Raw genomic sequence first — 21,349 nt, 5'->3', positions numbered from 1 at the left:
CACAGGGTGATGGGTCTAGAAAGCAGAATTTTGATCTTATCTAGGAGAATTGTGAAATCAGATAGGATACGTGGAGGGACACAGGGTATGCAATTACAGCTATGCACCAGGGTAGGACTATTGGATAACACCTGGGACATTATGCTGTTCATGTTCGCAGTTCGCCATACCACCGTACGCCCTAGGTCCTTAGTAGATAAAACCTGGGTAGGCGGAGGCTTAAGCTTTTGTGGCATATGTGGTAGCACTATCTTTGCAGAAATAGGATTGTGGTCACTATAGGACCGGATGAGGACCTCACAATCCTTAATGAGTGGAGACATACTCCAGGTGGCAAAAATATAGTCAAAAGTACTTTCTGCACCTCGCCCTATGAAGGTTGTAATGTATTGGAAAGTAGATTTAGGAACCTTGTTGACCATTCCATGCTCTGCCAGATGGAAGAATAGGACCCGTCCCCTAGCATTCATCACATTACAATCTAACTCGCGAGAAAATGGATCAAATGAAGTTGGAGAGAGGGGCGGAGGGTACCCCAATTTTGCATTAAAGTCCCCCGCCATCAACAGCTTAAGGGGGTATTCTACTCAAGCCTCTCTCTCCACAAGCATATCAATTAACATAAATAGACCTCGAAAGTCACCCTTGGAAGAGAAGTTGTTATTATAAAAGTTTACCAAATATATCTCATGGGTGTCTTTCCAAGTGAGGCAGAAAGCCTGCACCTCTCCCTGTTCCTGAAATCGCTGTACAATCGAACCAGCAATGGACACTTTAAACCAGGCCAACAAACCCCCTCTGGCTCTGCCCGATGAGGATGGAGTAGGGTCAAGCTAAGGCACATAAACCCATCAAATGCAATGTCAGTCTCCCATGTTTCTTGCATGAATACTATATCATAATTCATGATGAAGGATCGCCATCCGTCTATCGAGGTTTTTGAGGCTAGAACCTCTATGTTCCAGCTTAAAGAGTTCAAGCAAGCATTATCTATTGGACCTTCATCCAAATGTATGCTCACACTGGCCCCTAAGGGGGGTGGGTTCTGTATAGGAGTGATGGACAAGTGGGCAGCAGACAAACTGACAGGTGCCTCATCAATATTCTGAACACAGGGTCCTACACATAAGTGGTTCTGGGAGATGATGATATTTGTTTGGGCAACTGAATTGAAATTGTAGGGGGTCCCACCCTTCTCTAGTAAACCTGGAACCATGTGCAGAGGATTCTGAAGGGGAATGGGGGGCATTTAGGCAACACAAATTGGACTATCAAATACCCTGCACACTTCCTGGGAACCGGAGCAAACAGGCTCTGCCCTAAACCGTCAATCAATATCTTCCAGCCAGCCCGACCAGTGTAGAAAATCTATTGTTCAAGGGGAGTGGCACTTGAGGGGGGAGTCTGGGGAACACAGTCATACGGGAAAAAGACTACCAGGAGTACAAGATCGATTAGGCACCTGTACTCTGATAATTGCACAGGTTTGATGTGGCCTGAATGGTGAAGTGTCAGAAAGAATAAATATCAAAAATGGCTTTGCCAGGGATGTGTTCTAGCTACAACCCCTTTTCTCTTTTTTATTAATGGTTGCATTGATTCTCTAGTCAATTGCCAGAATGAATCACATGTAGTAGCAGGCCAGAAGGTGCCAGCACTTTCTTCACAGATGATAATCTACTAATTACATTCAGATATTGCTTGAGAGGTTTGGTTTATTTTGTAGCAGATTGGAGATAAATGTATGAAAAACCAGACTTATGCACGTTTCACAGGTCCGCTGCTATAACACAGGACTGCTGGGGAAACATCCATTACAACACAGTCATTACATCGCTCTGCTTTTACAAACCAACTACTACAATGCAACTGCCTTTACATGGCATGCCATTACAACGCATGCCATTACAATGCATGTCACTACAACACATGCCATTACAACGCAGACCATTACAATGCATGCCATTACAACGCATTATAAGGTAAGTAATGGAGATTTTTTTTGTTTTCGGGTGGGTATGGGTTTTGGGGTGGATGGCAATAGTAATTTATACCCCTACACTATCCAACACTTACCCTACTGAGGCACTCCCTGGAGTGGGAATAGTAATTTGACCCCTACAATATCCAACACTTACCCTACTGTTGCCCTAAAAGTATTATGCGTTGTAATGGTATGCGTTGTAAAGTTATGCATTGTAATGGAATGTGTTGTAATGGTAGTTTTTAAAAATTCTTTGTATTGGCTTGCATTGTAAAATCATACGATGTAATGATGCAAAAAACGTGTTGTAAAAGCATGCATTGTAATTGTTTGCGTTGTAACGTTATATATTCAACTGCTGCTATAAGTAAGTTTGCTATCCCTGCCTCCACTCATCCTGTGTCTCCGGCCTTAGAGATTTACAGAGTGCAGACACTTAAGGCTGCCCTGTATGGCTCCTAGATATGGGGCCACTGAAGAGTGAAAACTTTGGAATAGCCGAGAACGATTTTGTAATATGATTGCTGAGGCTGCCTCAGAGCACACCACTATTTGCCACAGTGATTAGAGCTAACCTTAAAACCAATAACTGGGTATACTAGACTGAGGCCCATCCTTCATTTGATAAGCATTTGGATCACAGAAGAACTAGACCATTACAGAATGCTGGTGTGTGATGTCATTTGTAGACCATACATGCCCATAATCCCCTGGCTGAGATAAAAGTCTTCATTGGCAAACCTCAGACTAGGGTGTTATTGGTCTTACACTCCATCTCTTCGATCAGATGCACATCAAATTGTGAAGAAGAGATTCTGTCACTGTCTTTAGGACAAGCAAGCAAACTGGGTTCAATAGGGAGATTACCTAGCACTTTTTTAAATATGAAACATTTTTACAATTTTGTGGAATTTCAATATTATGTTAACTTCCCCCTCCCAGCAGAACTCTATGTGAAGTTTAGAATGGGCTCTCTTGCACTGGCATACTTTGCGAGTGAGTGGCTTGCACCTGAATCTGGATTGTGCCTTCTTTGCAATACCTTTTGTGAAACTGAACAGCATGTGGTGTTCTTCTACCCAGAATACAAGGAGCCCAGATCTAGATAAGTTAAACACTTCTTATTAACTTCGGGAGCAAGGCACTACCATGATGCATCCAGGGTATGTAAATAAGACACTAGAAATTGCGTGGTATTTACTGAGTCAAAATTTCTCCAAGTAGTTTGCCACATAAGTACAAAAGTAGTGAAAACAGCCCAATAAATAGCATCCTTTGTCCAAATAGTTGATGTTAGATAGATGAATTAAGACATATTTGATGTAATTGCCAAAAAATGTGATGCCATTTAGATGCATTAAATAGCGTATTGTGTAAATTTTAGCTGACATATATACTTTTATGAGTCGGAACATGTATTTTATGTGAGCGTTGTCGATGGATTTTATGTATCCGAAAGGACAATAAAGATAAACATTAGGAATTCTCAGTTTTTTTTATCTACCTAATTTGATTTCCTTCATCTCTGTTCATGAGCCTTGCTCATGATTTTTTTAAGTTTCATCATGATCCATGTATGGTTCAATACTAAATGTGACCATAATTCAATTTATTAGTAGGAGCCCCAGCCCCTGATCTTGCAATAACATCATTATTTTGTTGCAGAATCTCAGTATTAGCTTTGTCTTTTAAGCTCTCCAATTTGTTATTGGTGAAACTATGAATTTAACAAGTTGTTATTAAAACCCTTCAACCAGGCTATAGAGACTTACAGGGGTGGCTATTACAATGGATTCGTTTTAGGTTACATAAGAGTGTTCTGAACCTCCCCTGTTGAGAAGGTTGTAGGATTTCATTAAAAAAACAAGATTGAAATGATAATAGACTTGTGGTCAAAAGGTCAAGCAGGGTTCATTGATGAACTTCAAAACCTATATGTGAGTCTTATGGGAGAATGTTATAGCTAGTGCTGTCCATGTGTTAAAGAGTTAATCCTTTGTTTGAAAGACAGGCTCTTCATGTCCTAATCAACATCATTGATAAGCATTTTACTTGCATTGTATATCAGTAAATTAAACACCTTTGATCGGATAATTGATTTCTATTCAAAATAACTCCTGACAAAAACATCAGTGACAAATTACTAAATTAACTATATTTTATCATCAGTGCTATGTATGTTCATGAGTGGGGACATTATTTAAATTGTGATGCATTTCAATCTTTCTTTTTCACCCAAGACGATCTGCTGCCATAAATCACAATGACCAAAGGATAGCATCAAAAATAACATTAGTAAATGAACAGATAATAAGGTATGGTAAAACTTCAGGACATCATTATACTTAGTGTGTTTTTGAGTAAAAACCATGGAGTTCTGAAAATTGTGTATATCTGCCTACATAACCAGTACTAACGCAGAACCCAATTGTTTTATGCCCAACAGAGATTACATATTTTATTGCATGCAGTGAACATATTTCTGCAGTTTTTACATTAACAGTATTGGCAGGTTTTCTATCTTTCTGTGTGGCCAAGTGACTGGAGTACACAAGCATGGGATTTTCATTATTGTTGTTGGATATTTAAAAATTGCTATCATAATTAGTTGTACCACTGCCTATTAAAACAAAGATAAAATGAAAATTTAACATTTGATTGCTAGAACATTTCATGTTGTGATGCAAAAAACGACGTGCACATATATAAATAGGGACAATTTGATATACTGAAACATAACATCTTAGGACATTTCACAGCTAATATTACTAAAACATTTTACTCCATACAGTAAAAGGAATACAAACACTTCAGTAGCAACTGTAAGGGTTTACACGGCTTCTAAATAATTTTGAATCATACCAAAGAACTTAAGAAAAGACTATAGAAATAATGTGCAACTACTTAAAAGTTGTACAGAAAAATAGGGATGTGTTCAGTAGAGGACTATAACTGAGCTACCTTTTATGAACATCGCATATATGTTTGATTTGTTTTTGAACTGGGCAGTAACTTCTAACCTATTCGTCCACATTTGAGTGATGTAAGTTACATAACTCAGTATAGCACCTGCGAACCTCACATTTAAATAGACTATAACAATTTGAATGTTATTATTAATTTATGATTTCATGTGCAAAAAATGGAGGTTAGAATAGTACGAGGAGAAGACGGCTTAGAAGTGATCATCACCTGGGGTTGTAGTATATTAATATTTAGAAATGTATTGTCTATAAGAGTCACACTATTTTCGGATGCTCTGTAGGTTTCTATTGGCCTTAAGTGTGTCTATGTGAGCATTCGTATCTGTGTCTTTGATAGAGAAAGGTCAAGAATAAGATGGTATTTCTCATTCCAAGTAACTCACAAATTGGCTCAGTCAGGGTGCACGTTGTGAATGATAAGACATTTCTCATGGATTAGTGTTGATGAACTTGTAGATATTTGTGGAATGTGCTCAGTCATTGGACATTGGACAACCAGTGGCAGTGTAGGTAATCAGAATTAAAAAAATGCGTTTCTCCATTTTCCAAAGAAATATAGCTGCAAAGGCAGTATTGGAAGTTGACATGGAATGGGCTGTAGTTATTTGCCATCCCTACAGCTTAATAAAACACATTGTAATCCTTATTAGTCTAGTGTGAATAAGAGTACTCTGCACCCCCTTCATATATTCAGTCTATGACTAGTGATTACATGAAGATGAATTTTACACTTTGATTATTGGATCCTGCATACCACACATTGCTATGTATGATACACTAAAGCATTTAAAACAAATGGAATATTTGAATTTGAACGGAGCAAGGTTAGAATTAACAATCTCTGCAGAGCATACCTTATTATCTTGCATCATGAATTGAGAGTTGGCTAAGAAAGATTTCTATCCTGTGGCTCTGTTTTTGTAGAGCTTAATTTATCAGCTTGAATTTGAACACACTTGAGATTCACAGAAAAAGTGTAGGAATGCACCTTCCCCACCATGTATTCTGCACAAGAACCTCTGAAATATCCTTTTTTTGTTTACCAAATCTTTCCTTTCAGCTAGTAATTACTTTAAGGACATAAGAAGCCCTCACCTGCAGAGTCTCCGGATCAGATCCTCGGGACGCCGCGTAATCCGATGTGGGAAATCTACCTTCTCAATCCCTCTCATCACCATGTTATAAATCTTGATTGGGTCCTGGCCAGAAAATGGAGGACTAAGGGAAAGGAGTGCAAAGAAAGTTAGAGAGAGTGGAAATATTTTCAGGGGAAATTTTTAAGTGAACTATGATAAACCTTCCGCACAATCAGATCAGATTGCACAATATATGTATGAATTTTTCAGCTTTGTTTGAGAATCCTATGGTGGACGGCTACATATATTGTAGTATGTATTTTAAAATACTTTTATCCTTTAAATATTAGACTCTATTGCTTTAAGGCAAAGTGTTTCTTTGGTAGGCCTACAGAACCAACATTTATTTGACATTCATCTGTGTCTGAAGACTTTAACTCTCTTAACTAACTGTATCCTAAGATATTAACACCTTTTTTTGCTATGTCAGTCCCAAAGAAGTTATTTTATATATGATACATAGTGATATATTTTGGAGTACCAAGTAAATGAATATAATGCTGTTTTAGGATATTCGCTTTTGATACAGCACAGACCCCTTCCTCAAGTGTGAACAGCTCTAAGTAATAATTATTGTTTACGTGAATCCAAAACACTGCATCAAATGACTAGAACGTTGTACTTGCATTTTGAAATAACTGTTGTTAACTCTTGAATTGATCCAATTAAAGGACTCTACAGCATCATATAGGGCTGCTTGTATTTCCCACATGATAGATATATCATGCAACGGAGAGAGAGATGCTGAATGTAGCTGTGTGTAAGATGTTGCCAGAATACCACATTAAGGGAGGGTAAAATATTAGTCCTACTATATTCAAAATTCCTCCTATTGAATCGTTAGCACTGTATCAGAATTCAGTTTCTATAGCCACGATTCAATAACTTAACTTGTTATATGATGCTGGATTGAAGCATCAAGGATGTCTAAAGTATTAAAGACCTTCCAGAGTAAAGATGTTACAGTGCTAAAAAATCCCATGGTGATACCAAAAGCTTATGTCACAATATTTAGGGTTGCGTTACTTAAAGTATTTTGGCTTCCAGGAGTGCTTATTCTGCATGCTGCAAGCTGTTAGACATAATTTAAAATTGAGGCCTCACAATGAACATTGCCCTTGTGAAAGTGTTACCCTACTGGTGTGTATCTTTTATGGTCCACAACGTTGTCGGAATAGATTCATCTTAAGACTTAATGCATTTTTGGTCTCTCACATTGTGCTCCCTTTGGAATATCTGACAAAGGCATGTGATTTATACTCACACAATTTTCAATATAAATGTATTAATTCTGAGGGATTTGGTTGATGTAGCCTGCAATTTTAATAGATCATCAATTCCATGACAAGGAACACCTACGAAAACTCCCAATAATGAATAAAATTGTAGCTTCCTGAATCTAATATTCCTCAAAGAAAAGATGTGACAGCTTTCCAATCTTAACCAGAAAAGGACCACTACGATGGATGATTGAAAAATTGGCTGTGCACCACTAGCATTATGAGATTTATATTTATACCTAATCAGTCATTTATTGGTGAATAATGTTTACAGATGATGAGACTGCAGCTGCCCATTCATGGCAATAAGATGTGCCACTTGATTTATGGCTGGAATGGCAGAGGACATCTTGAAGAGGTATGCGCAAGCATTACCCACTACCTCTGGTGAATGGATCACATGTTCTTGATGAGAACAGATATGAAAGTCACTCAAACATTTTTATTAGACCTCTGCTATTTCCATCACTAAATCACTTTAGTGGTGCTGTTAAAATTCAATAAGAGAGGAACAGATTTTTGAATAACCAGGTTTTGAGGACTTTCTGAACTTAGAGAGGAACAGCTCGCTGCACAGGAATAAAGGTGAAGTGTTCCTTCACATGCAGTGGAAATGGTTATACTACCATAGGTCAAACTGTGAGCCTTTGTGAGAGAAAGAAAGAAGTGATGTGTGGAATGTAGGGGTTTTCCTACTTTACACCATGTGAATTTTCTGACCATAAACACAGTAACTTTCAAGTGGATTACTCTGTTGACAATGTTTGTGACCTCATTGATACAATGCTTGAGATCATTGGCTAATGTTGATGTTTCAGTATGGACAGGATGTGTGGGCATGTCAAGTGTTTAAGTCTGGCCAGGCCTGTGAGCAGAAGGTCAACTGCATTCGATACCAACTGCAAACATTGCAACGATTTCTGTGGGGATGCCAAATATAAGGAATTGCAATTGTCTGTCTTGACTGGACTGGAGCATTGATTAAAGTTCCTGGGAAAGGTTGTTTAAGGTATTGAAAGGGGAAAGCACGTGTTCATGACTTTTGCCACTTGAGTGTTCAGGGACAATTTGGAATCCAAATAAATGCCAACGTTATATATCCTGAAGTGGCAAGGGCTGGTGGAATGACCATTACTTGGAGCCATACAGAAGCACCTCAGATGATGGTGCTTGAGCGGTTAAGAGCATAATAACAGTTCATTTTTTGTAAGATTGAGCTTCATAGAATTAGTGGGCATCCAACAAGACATGAGTGATAAACAGTCTGATGGCTAGATTAGAGAGCCATATCTCAGGCTCAGAATTGTGCTCCAGCAACACGATGGAGCTTTGCCAATGGGCACACATAGATATAAAACAAAAGAGGGACAATGTTGAACCCTTTTGTACACCATCAGTGAGTTCCTTGGATCTGGAGTAGTAGAAAGGCACTTGTAAAGACTGTTTACCATCTACAGATCATTATCTACTTACAAACTGTGCCTTAGGTGTCAGAATCCGAGAGTCTCATGAGAACAGTAGCATATTCTGGTATGGTAAGGTGATCACTAATGGAACTGCAAAGTGGTTGTTCCATATGAAGGGAATGAGCTCAACAACTGCAACGAAGCAACTCGTTGAAACAATGAGGTCAACAAATGACTTCCAGCATGGGTGGAACTCGATCTGCATTACTGAGATCTAGCACTTCCATGCTTACCTTAAACTGCAGAGCAGGACCATTAGGGGCTTTAAACAACTTCTGTATGTAAAGTAAGAGTGCCTATATCTTCCACCGGGGAATGAATTGGTAAATGCAATGGAAAAAGGAGAGACTTTGCACATGGAGACAGAGTGAAACAGACAATCTTTCCTTATTGCCCTACGGATAGCCTGTTTACACATGAGAACAGGACTAGAAGATGCTGAGAAGTCTATGTTATGGTTGCCTTACCAGAGGATGGCTTTGATATGGTATGAGTGGAGTTTTGAACAGCATGACTGACTGCTGGCGGCTAACTCCTGATCCTGAACCTGCTCTTTCAGAGCACAATCAAAACCGTCAAAGTATGCAACGATTTTTGATCAACTGATTTACAGTTTTTCCGCAAATCAGGAGCAAAACAGGATACATGCATGAAAAACATATTGAAATAGCTCACAAACAAATTCATATGCATCCGTAGAAAAGGGTATTTTATGTAACATGGTGCACTTTGTTTTGTTCTAGAACTCTTAATTCCTAGATTGAGACTTCCAACACTCAATGATATCTACAACTCCACAAACAGACAAGGCCCTGGTTGACAACGTTTTAAGAATTGACATAAGCATTGCAACCAAAATCCTGCTCAGCTTTCCTCACAGCTCTCTGCTCCTAAGCCCAAGTATAAGATACAACAAGCTTTGCTGATCAAACACCCAAAGAATTTGATAAAATCACAATAACTATTCATATAGTGAGATGACAGAATAACGACTGCCTCATTACATGCTGGAGGTCTAGAAAAAGTATTGCGTAGTCCGCTAATGTCATAAAGACAAAAGTGAAGTCTGACACAGCTGATAAAAACTCAATGCTTCACACGAGACACCTCTGCAAAGAAAACCAATGAAAATTGGGGTTATCTGCAGGTTCCAATTATGAAGCATCTCACTGTAAATGAGTGCATATACAAATGTCATACAATCATAGATCGGCAAAAATTCTATATTTTAGACAGTGGAATAAATGTCAAAGGCTACACTATGTGGGGAAGAAAAACTATGGCACTGCGTACCGAAATGAACATCCTGCAACTCAGGGAATCATACCACCCAGTATCACAGTTATCATAATAGAGACAAAGTATTTGTACTATAATAAAGGCCACTAAAATTGTGTGATTCCGAGATTGCAGTGTTTTTTTGCAAATTTAATGATTTCCACGCAATCCGTGATCAACTGCAAAATTTGCAGATTTTTAACAAGTAGAATATTTTGTTGAATGTTATTACTTTTATCATTTTTATTCCCAAAATTCACTTATCAATTCCAAAGCTTGATGTGGTATTCAGCTTAAATCTCAGGACACCTTTCACAAAGACTTTTGCTTAAACTATCTTTACATTTGGAGCAGGGTTCCAACATTTAGGGGTTCCGTAAAAACTTGATGGAGTACTCCTGGAAACCTACAGAATTTCTAGACTTCTAATAGCATTGCCATGCATAACATCTACCCTTGCAGAATTTCCACCAAGTGGAACGTTGTGTAAATCATAAATCTGCTTCATGTTTGCCTTTGAACATTTACCCTTCTGTGGTGAGCATGTGCAAACCACTTCTCCTAGACACCAATAGAATATTGAGGTGGTCCCGCCTCTTTCTTATCTACAGTGCACACTTCCTGCCTTTAAAAGGACTAAATTCGAGTATAGGTACAACAAGCCAGATTCTGGGATGTGTAACAAAATATTTGGTATACCTAATTTGAAATGACCTGCCTAAAGACTTTAAGATGCATTTGCGAGATTGTTTAAATTTTACAATCGCAAAGTACAAATACAAGCACCGATAAGTCATTAATGTGGTGGCTTTTACAGATTTGTAAATGCACTGTTCAGTTCAGTTCAAATAACTTGATTTGATTCATATGAATCCTAAAAGTATTCCATACATACATAAAATCGTAAAATAATCATTAAAAAAAGAAATTATACAAAAGTTACCATAGAATACATATATCGATTCACAGTTTAAAATGTTTGAGTACAATTTACTAACATTGCGAGAACATTTTCACCTCCATTGCTCTTACTCCCCCAGCACAAGATTAATAAAATACAACATCTTCTCGTTCTATCACAAATTTATATAACCTATATAAAACCTGAAATCACTCGAGACTTAATTTCCCTTTCACAATTCATACCGTTTCCTAATTAATAGAGCAGTTCTAATGAAGTTAAGCACAGCACTGCAAATAGCAGCAGGAGATAAAGATCGTAGATGATTAAAAACCTTCTTGATAAGAGCAAGGGCAAATTTTCTTCAAAAGCGGTTTAATAAAGCGTGCCCTCGGGTCTTTATAAAGTGTGCAAAACAGCATAAAGTGAATTGTGCTTTGTTGGGCTGAATTATTACAAGGACAGGGAGTCAGTCTCTCACACCAACTTGCCTGTTTAGGGAAAGCCACAAGAAAGTGCAACGTGCAAAGGCGAAGCCTGGTCATAAGGAAAAGTGATTGTGCGTGAATAGTAAAAGACAAATAAAATTGCTGATGGCATAAAGACACAAGAGTTAGTGTGTCATCATCCTGGTTGGACGTTCTTAATTTGTTATAATATGCATTTTTTATAATTAGTTTCAGATTAGATTGTATGCTATCGGGATTATCATAGTAATGTCCTAAACCAATCTTAATAAAAGTATCTTTGACATAACGAAGCCAGGGAATAGACAGAGCCTTTTCAAGATTCATGCAGTCTCTAAGCATAGCCCTAGAGAATAATAGGTCCACTGAGGTCCAAACTTTTCCCCATAGAATCAGTGGGGCGAAATTTACTCTATCTTTTACATAATCCAGCCCCACTTCCGAGTGGCAAAATTTGGTAGGAGAACTAATAGGAATCATCAATAATCTTTTTTAAAATTTATTTTCCAAAATTTGTATCTGGCTGCTTTTATGATGACCCCATACTCCTGCCCCGTAAGTTGCTACTGACAGGCATTTTAATTTATATAAGGTTAATATTTCTGCCACCGGTTTATGTCCCAGCTTGCAAGATTCTACTGGTATGTTGAACCCTGGCTACAATCAGATGGTCCCAGTTCAGTTTGTTATTAAAAACATTCCCCAAGTATGTGAAATTGGGAGCCATGTCAATGATATTTTCCTTTACCACAAATGTTCTTGTTTTGGTCTGCTTAGGACCACATACTATTATAAAAGATTTACTATAATTTACTCTTAGGTCCAATGCCATCATAAAATCAGTAAAAGCATTCAGGGCTTTTTGGAGGCTATTAGCCGTTAAGGCCATCAAAGCTGTGTCATCAGAATATGACAATAAAGTAACCGATTTACCTCCTATACTAGAGAAATCCAATTGCTGCTCTAGAAGAAATGCCTCCACGCCATTTGTGCATAAAAGAAATAAAAAAAGGGGCCAAAATACAGCCCTGACGAACTCCCACTGTAGAAGCAATGGGCCTGGTCTTCTCTCCGCCAGGGCCGTAGCGGATAGACATAGCAAAAAGGAGCTAAAGGGGAAAAGTACAAGACTGGGTCATCCCCCACTCAACAGTTTTCCAACAAAAAAGACCCAATCTATTAAGAACAGGACTACTTTAAGCACTGTGTAGAAAAGGGAATCGAGAGGTATCAAATTAGCCTCTTCAAAACCACCCCCAACTATCCAGATTCGTGAGGTGGATTCCCAATTTACACAGAGCTTAAAGTAGTCCTGTACTCCATAGCGGATAGAGACAGTGGTGGACGCATGCAACCTGCGCAACAAGGTAATGAGGGCTTCCTCGAAGTCCATTTTTAACATGAGTGTCCACAACTTCCCCCGGCTAACTGTATCAAAAGCACTGGCTAAGTCCATGAAAGCCAGGTGGATTGATCCCCCCTTAGCCTTCATGTACTTACCCATGATTAGAGACAGATTGAGACATTGTTCGTTTGTTTCCATTCCCCTCCTGAAGCCATATTGTGTGTTAGATATAAGGTTGGAGGCGTTGGCCCACGACTCCAGGCAAGCCAGAATTACCCTCCCCAGGACTTTTCATGTGGCATCAATTAAAGAAAGAGGCCTGTAACATACAGGATCATTCCTGCTGCCTTTTTTATATATCGGTACCACCACTGCCTCTTTCCATGAGCTAGAAATGCGACCCACTATTGCTGCTTTAAAAAACATTAACCATCAACAGTGCCTATAATTGGGGATTACCTTTAAACAAATCCAAGAGCACCCCGTCTGGGCCTGGGGCTTTTGAGCAAATACCCTTTGCCAATGCATCTTCAACCTCACAAAGAGAAATGGAGGAGCTAAGTTGGTTTGCGGTTTGTATGTTAATTACTATTTTATCTCTTTGATCTTGGGATGAAACACCATTTGGGTTGAATATATTTGAGAAATGGGATTCCCACGCTTTCCCTGTTATTTTCGAATCCATATTTCTTGCGTCATTTAAAACAAGCATTGGCATAGCCAATAGGTCTCGCCTTTGGGACCTTGTAAGTCTTTGCCCATGTATCACATTATCCTGGGTGTTACATCTACTGATACATCTACTGTTACTTTATGTGCCACTGGTGAATGAGGGGAAACCCTTGAAAAAAATCAGGGAAGGTGCGACATGCATCAAAATGAGCAAACATGCAAAGCCACTCAAACATTGAAAAACTGGATCTAGGATAATTCGGGTGAAGACAGGCTTGCTAAATGTCATTTTGAATACATAAAATTGGACAAAAATAATAATGAAGAAAATCATTTGGGCCAAAGTCGTTAAACACAGTACATTAAAACAGTTTTAATGTACTTCCAGATCTACACACCTGTTCCTCCTGCACTTGTGACTTGTCCTCATTGGGTCTGTCCACTGAAGGTAACATGCCCATTATTTTACTCCATTTGTAAAGTATTGCAAAAACTTCCCAAATTTAGCACCTCACTCAATGAACACCCATTGTCTACAACTTTCCCAAAATCATGAATTTGAATAATCCAGACATGTGTTGGATTATCCCAAATAGTAAACTCCGCCTGCGAGGGTAAATGTTAACAGATCCTGATTCTACATGTCAGTATATGAAACATGCATCTTATCATGTTAACTATTGTGCACCAAAATCAAATGTAAATGCATCGGTGCTTTAGCTGATTTCTTTTTTTTTTACATATGATTTTCTGCACAGACCCATACATTAAATATATTATAACAGTTCACATTGTCCAAAAAGAGAAGTTGTATTCATAGTTTTTTGCAGCAGTAGAGTCTGTCCTCTTGTTTCCTTCTTTATAATTCTTTATAATATCAGCAGGCTCCAATGTGTACAGGTAAAGCTTTACCTGTGGGGTGAGGCACTTGTGCTCGCGACGTGTACCTCTGAGGTTGATCAATAAAGAACACTTACTGCCATTCCCTGAGGTCCCTCAAATCATCTTATTAAGTATTAAATGTGGTTTGTATTTAGTCACTACCAACCAGGTTATCCTTGCTTACAGCTATTCCGTTTCTAGAAGGCAAGCGCTTGATGCAAAAAAAAAATAGGCTTTGCTTTTAACATGTACTGTTCTCTCTTACTCGGTCCCCATGGAGCTGCTGTCTTTTTTGTGCTCAAAACTTCCCAGCTATATGGAAGGAAGTGTGGTGTGGCTACCTTATGTGTACAAAAAGGGCCCAAGAGGGAACTACCCCAAATAGCCACAAAAAAAGGCTTATCACTGGGGGAGGGGGGCCAGTAGCGAAGGGCTTAAGTAATAGGCAACATAAAGAAATGAAACATTGGAAATAGAAAGAGAGTCAGTGAAAGGGTGAGGGGATAAGAGAAGGGCAGAATAAAAGAGCTGTTGAAGGGTAGTGAGGGATAAAACAGGCAGAGAGGGAGTAAGAAAGAGCAAAAGTGCCAGGGCCATATTAAGACAGAGGGAGGACTGCGTGCAAGAGAAAAAGAGACAAGGAACAAAGAAGAGAAACAAAGTGAAAGGCAGATTCAAGAGAGAAAGAAAGTGAAAAAGAGAGTACAAAAGAATAGCTTGGATACGAAGAGTAGAGGAAAGAAAAACTATGTGGATAAATGGAAACAGAGTCCGAGGTAAAAGCAGAGCCAATAAGGGTAAAAAGAGAGGGGGAGGTAACAGTCAAAGACAAAAAGAGAGTGTGACAGGCAAAGAGAGTGAGAGTTAGAGAAAGAGCAGGGAGTAGGAAGGAAGAAAAGATAGGGAGAGAACGAGAATGGGGGAAAAGGTAAGAGATAAAGGCAAGGTAAATGGGGTGGAAGGAAGAGGAGGCATGAGTACGGGCACTGGAATTATGCAATTTTTTGGCCATGGCGTTTGATGTAATTGTGTTTTCCACATTTACCTCGTAATCCATCATCTGCTACATAATCTGCATATTTTAACAAAAATGAAATGTTGTGTTTAGTTTAAATGGATTAAAAGCTGATTAAAAGCTACAAAAAACATATGTTGCTACACAGTGAAGGCCCTTCAAAAAAGTTGACTGATTATCATTCTGATGCTTAATGCTATACGTGTGTCTGACTGGTTCTAATGGGGTGAACCCTTTGCCCAGATAGTGTTAGAAAGTAAAACATTTAAAATGATAAGGTAATATTATCACACAGTGTGCCACATTATGCTACATAATTTGGCTTTCCTTGCTGCATAAATTTGTATACTCTGCCGCATTATTTGGTCCTCCACAGAGGCATGATTCCAGTGGCTCTGGGTATGAGAGAGACAGATGAAAATGACCTGAGCCAAAGAGCGAAAAGTTGGAAAGAGAAATACTAATTTATAGTAGCTAAGAAGGGCACTGCCAGAAAAGAGTGCTCAGGCCCATTTTAGTATCTGGCAATTATCTACTAGAACCCACTCTGGTCGGATGGAACTTTTTACTTGCCCAATAGCGTGGAGGGAATAAACACAATTATTAGAAAATGCTGTCCGCAATTTGTCATAATCAAGGACTCGAGACTTAATCTCTTGGCTCTCTGGCTTTTATTATCAGCATAAAGATTTGAAGATACAAACTCCTCAATACGAGGCACAACAAGTACATAGGCACTAACACAAATGCTACTCTACAAAGAATCCGCATACGACTAAAAATAACTAAAAGCACAATTTCTAAAAGCATGAGGTAGAAAACTACCAAGCCAATGTCGATATTAGGGACACTGGACCATACCATCTCTGTCCCTACTCTGTACTAGATGACATCCCTACTTAGCAATCCCTTGAGACCCTCACTCGAAAAAGGTGTCAGAGTGAAACTTCCTAAGAAGTCTTCACTTAGAGAGCTTGATCTATAAAAATGCCCCCTCTAACTCTTCGCCTAACTCTTCTCTGCTCTGGGCTGCTCTGATCTGCCTCCACCCTCGGGGCGCTTTCCCTAATACAGAACCCCAAATCCCAGAACACGCCCTTTGCACCTCCTCTTCAGCCGGGTCGTCCCTCAGTAACTTTCCATAGAGCGCTGTCCAGTTCCATCGTCCATCAGCTTGGCCTTGAGTCCCAGACACCGTCCGCACTAGGAGTTACAGTTGGCACATTCCAATGCACTCCCATGTCTGGCTTTAACTACATAAGTCAATTCGTGAACAAAGAACTTCTCTACTAACGAGCAACTGTCCTTGCACCTGGGGTGAGATCATGCAAGGCAGACATACTTCACATCTTTTAACTTTGCAATTTACTACAGCCTAAAACCTCTACTGGAATAAATCCTTTTTGGCCTGTTGCCCTCGGCTAACATAAGAAAATAACAGGCCTTTCGCCTCAACGATATATGTGAATTCTGGCCACTACTTCGGTTACACAAGCATGTCTAAATCACACTATTGACATTTACGTCTTTCTTTCATGTATGTTTAAACTAAACAGTCTATAATCACGTATTCTAGGCTACACATTTAACATCGCCTGGAGTTTATATATACCAAGCTCTTATGCGTTTTCTCTAATACATTCACAATATGCTTGTACATAGCTAACACTTCTATTTAAATCGATATAGGTTATACAATTCTTAATACACTGCACACAAAATACCAGAGTACACATTTGATTATATGCGGGTGCCGACTAACAGTGAATATAACGCACCCCTACAATTTTCAACCTTTTAAGCGCTACATCAAGAGCATGTTGTTTTTCTGCGCAAACGCTGCTTCAGTGCTCAGATACAACAGACACTCACACTGCAAATGGTTTGGCGGGCGGCCTTGTGTGGGTGGCTGGTTTGCTGCCTGCTTTTTCTATCCATACAGCACAAAGAATATGTAATTTAAGTGGGAAAAGCCCACTTAGCTAGAAGGTCTCCATAATATATACTTTGTTGTTGTATGGAACAAACCGCCCTTGACCAATCTGCACTCGAAGTTCAAGGCCTCCCATTCCGGCGGTCGCCATTATGGCGAGCACAGTAGACTAATTCATGCCCCTTGTATCGGCACATCGCTTTCTTCACTCCGCGCGCTCTCGAGAATCTCCTTTATTTAGCATGTCCTTCTCGAAATAAGCCGCCTTTAACTCACGGGCAACTTCAATCATGGACTTGACTTACCCAAGCTACTAACTCAGGCCAAGTGGTCGAAGTGGATGGGATTGGAATGGCACGGTGTGTCCCTACTTATTAAAATGTAAACAATCCGTTCCCCTACTTTTCTGATTTTGGAAATGTGTCCCAGGACGGCAGAAATAGTGAAAGCTTATAGATAAGTTTCAGCCATTTATGGCCCTGCGGTAGGGGGGGTGGGCATAGAAGGAAAATGACTCTCTCTTCCTTCTTGTCCAGGGAAGACAAGGACAGTGTCCGCTTACGCCCTGCTGCTGGCAGCTGCTCCCATCTCTCTCACTTCTTCCTCTTATTGCCTCTCTTTTTGTGTGGCTCCTTCTCTGTAACTGAAAACCGTGACTTTGACTCTCTCTTCCCTTTATTTGTTCCCCAGTGAAATGGATCCAAAAAAAGAAAGAAACCCTTTTGCTGCGAAGACACTGCTCTAAAAGAATTTAGTAGCTCTTTATTTGTAGGCTGATGATAAGCTGCGGGTACCTAGGGCCCAGGAGCATGAAGACCGGTAGCGTTCAAACATGCAAAACAGAGTTCCGAACTAGAACACGAAGGGATCCAATAGCCTTATTAATTCCAATTTACATAAAAATAGACCTAACAGAGAAGAAATAGTGAAATAACATGCCACAATGTCTTATTCTGACATTTTTCTATTGCAGAGGTGCAGCCTCAGGGCGGAGAGAAAAATGGTCAAAACACTAAAAATAACTAAATAAAGCAAGTCTGAGTGGTCGCAAAGTGGCCAGATTGGTTTGATTCACAACAATACACATTAGGGCCCCTTTACAGTGTTTGCCAGAGAAGCGCCACTTTTGTTTTGTCATCTTTCTTTAAACAACGGGGCATATTTACAATGCAGCCCGTTGAATAACGCGCTGATGCATCTGTTCGAACGCCCGAGATGATAATCCGGGCCAAAAACTATTTCCCAGATGGAGAGTAACTATGGGAAGGTGCCATGTGAACTGCTGAAGCTGACAGTTTTATATGGTCTTAAACGTTTTCTGCAATTCTCATGAGCCACTTTCCGAAGCTCTGAGCCATGGGTTCACGCAAGAAGACTGCAGAGACTAGAAACTCTTCTGCTGTAAGGAAACTCCTATGTTTAGGAGCATGGATTCCTGATTTTCATGGGGTTCATCAGGATTCCCGAAATAATTCCGGAAACGTACGAAAGTTATAGATTTCTGGTAACACTTGTGCTTCCCAAAGTTGCACCCAACTGGAGTTTCCCCTCGGAGGAAAATCTGCAATGGGCAATTGATCTGGAAATGTGTATTTGCACATGTAACTTGTTTACTTGTCCCTAATGGTGGATTTTTCTTTTTTTTTTTTTTTTTTTTTTTTTTTGAAACCGTTTATTGCAGTTTATAGAAGTTACAGGTATGGGCCTACAACCACACGGCCGGCCGCTAGAGCATCAAAAGCATATTACATACATACAGCAAAAAACTTTCTCAGCGGTGCACAGTAGGAAGACAGGAGTGATCAATGGTGCAGGCCTCACAGCTCCATGCCCACAGTACGGTTCCATTTTCTTAAAGCAAAACAACGTAAACAAACCACAACCGCAAGGCAACCCTCGATCCAAAGTGACAACACGTGCTCCATAAGTGGGGGATCCAAACCAGCAGCAAAATTCTGAAGAGGGGGACGGGAGTAGATCAGGGACTGGGGGACCGCGCGCCCGCGGCCAAGGGAGGGGCGCCATCTAGGGAGACGGAGCCGGCGAGGCCGCCGGTAGCAGCGGCGGCTCACAAATACCCCCGCGGTAGGCGTTCCAGGGGCCCCAGAGTTTCATCCACGCCCCAGGCTTACCCCTCGCCACATACACCACCTTTTCACGAAACATACACCAATCCATATGCTCTTTCCAGGCCGACACCGCAGGGGGCCTCTGGGATCCCCACAATTGGGCAATATCACGCTTGGCTATCATGTATCCCAGAGTCACCCACCGCGCCTGCGGGACCGAGTAGTCATTTGGTTCCCAGACATTCAGCAAGCATCTCCTCGCTTCAGGCAGCAGCGCGACACGCGTAACCATTCGTAGAACCTCATGCACACCACGCCAGAATCGCTCCACCTTCGGGCACTCCCACAGTATATGCATGAAAGTCGCCAACGCACCACAGCCACGCTTACACATTCCATCACCGGCAAAACCCATACGTAAAAGCCTTGGCCCCGTCACGTAGACCCGGTGAAGGATCTTGAGCTGGACGAAACGAAGGCGAGCCGGGATGGCCACCTCTTTCGGAGAGGCCACCGCGGAGATCCAATCCTCGTCGTCCAGCTCCAGCCCGTCGGCAACCCAAGCATCGCGGAGACTAGTCAGCAGACACGATCTATCGTTAATCAATTTTTTGTATATGAGGGAGATCGTGCTGTCCGGGACATGGCCATCTAGCACTCTGTCCTCCAGGGGGGAAGACTCCGGAATGGATGCAACATCCGGGAAGACGGAGCCCAGCGCATGGCGGACCTGTAGGTACCGAAAGTACTCACTGCCCTGCAGCTGAAACTCCGCCTGCAGCGTCTCAAAAGTTTTGAATCCCCCCCTCGTCCAGAGATCTCCCACCGTGCTGATTCCGATCGTGTCCCACTTCTCGAAGCCCTTCGACGTCCACAGGGAGCCCAACCTCTCAGATGCATACAGCGGAGACGCTCGGGTCAAACGGTCCTTCCACCCCATAGCTGCATTAGCCGCGTGCCAGACACGCACCATGACACGCGTCGGTCCCGTCAAACGGGAGTCGGGCGCGCCAGAGTAGAGCGCTCGATTATAATCGGCACCGGGCAGAAGCGTCCTGTCCATCTCAAATGCCGGGTTCAAGGCGGGCCCGTAAAGGCCATGATTAATTGCAGCTAGTTGGGAGGCCCAGTAATACCGTTTGATGTCCGGGAGGGCGACCCCTCCATCGTACCACGGGAGCGTCAATTTAGCCAGAGCAATACGCGGCCTCCCGTCCCAGAACAGGCGCCGCTGGAGGCCCTCCACCTCGCGAAAGTAGCGTGCCGGGACCAGGTCCATGGTATTCTGGAGGGCGTAGAGGAAGCGCGGCAGGGACATCATTTTAAATAAGGCCGCTCGGCCGAGCGGCGAGAGCGGCAGACGCCGCCAGCGCACCACGTCCTCCCTCAGACGCTGGAGGGGGGGCAGCAAGTTCCGCTCATAGCGGGCCTCCGGGTCAAGAGTGATATATATACCCAGGTACCGGAAACCCTGGGAGGCAATCTGGATCGGACAGTCCCGTGGCAAGACCGGGGCCTCCCCGGAGAGCACATAGACACAGGATTTCGCCCAGTTGATGACCAGGCCTGAGTTGCGACCGAAGGAGCGCAAAACATCAACCAGGACGATCAGTGACTTGCGCGGGGAGGCGAGATACAAAAGGATATCGTCAGCATATAGGGACACGCGGTCCTCATGCTCGGGGGTCCAGCGGAGACCACGGATAGAAGGGTGCCACCGCAACCACTCCGCCAGGGGCTCCATGGCCAGGGCGAACAGGAGAGGCGACAGGGGACAACCCTGTCGCGTGCCCCGCCCCAGCGCGAATGGGGCAGATACTCGCCCATTCACCACCACCTGCGCCAACGGGCCCGAGTATAGCAATTTGACCCAGCTGACGAAACCCGGGCCGAACCCAAACTTCGCCAGCATCGCCCAAATATATGGCCATTCGAGC

The 21,349-nt window shown here is 41.5% G+C and overlaps 1 protein-coding gene across 2 annotated transcripts in view; it reads right to left on the bottom strand.

Annotated features, from left to right (window-relative positions):
- Positions 1-21,349, bottom strand: part of LOC146867068 (cGMP-dependent protein kinase 2-like) — a 1,824,148-nt gene that overhangs the window by 199,377 nt on the left and 1,603,422 nt on the right. The window contains exon 16 of one of the 2 annotated variants that reach the window (XM_085603485.1): positions 6,064-6,186. The exons of the other annotated variant lie outside the window; for it this stretch is intronic. Coding sequence (XP_085459611.1) covers positions 6,064-6,186 — 123 coding nt within the window. The remainder of the gene's footprint in view (positions 1-6,063; positions 6,187-21,349) is intronic. 2 annotated transcript variants of the gene reach the window in all.

Source organism: Triturus cristatus, chromosome 1_2 (assembly GCF_964204655.1).
Source record: "Triturus cristatus chromosome 1_2, aTriCri1.1, whole genome shotgun sequence".
Classification (NCBI taxonomy): Eukaryota; Metazoa; Chordata; class Amphibia; order Caudata; family Salamandridae; genus Triturus; species Triturus cristatus.
The sequence above is the reverse complement of the archived record's forward strand: the minus strand, read 5'-3'. Positions and strand labels throughout refer to the sequence as shown.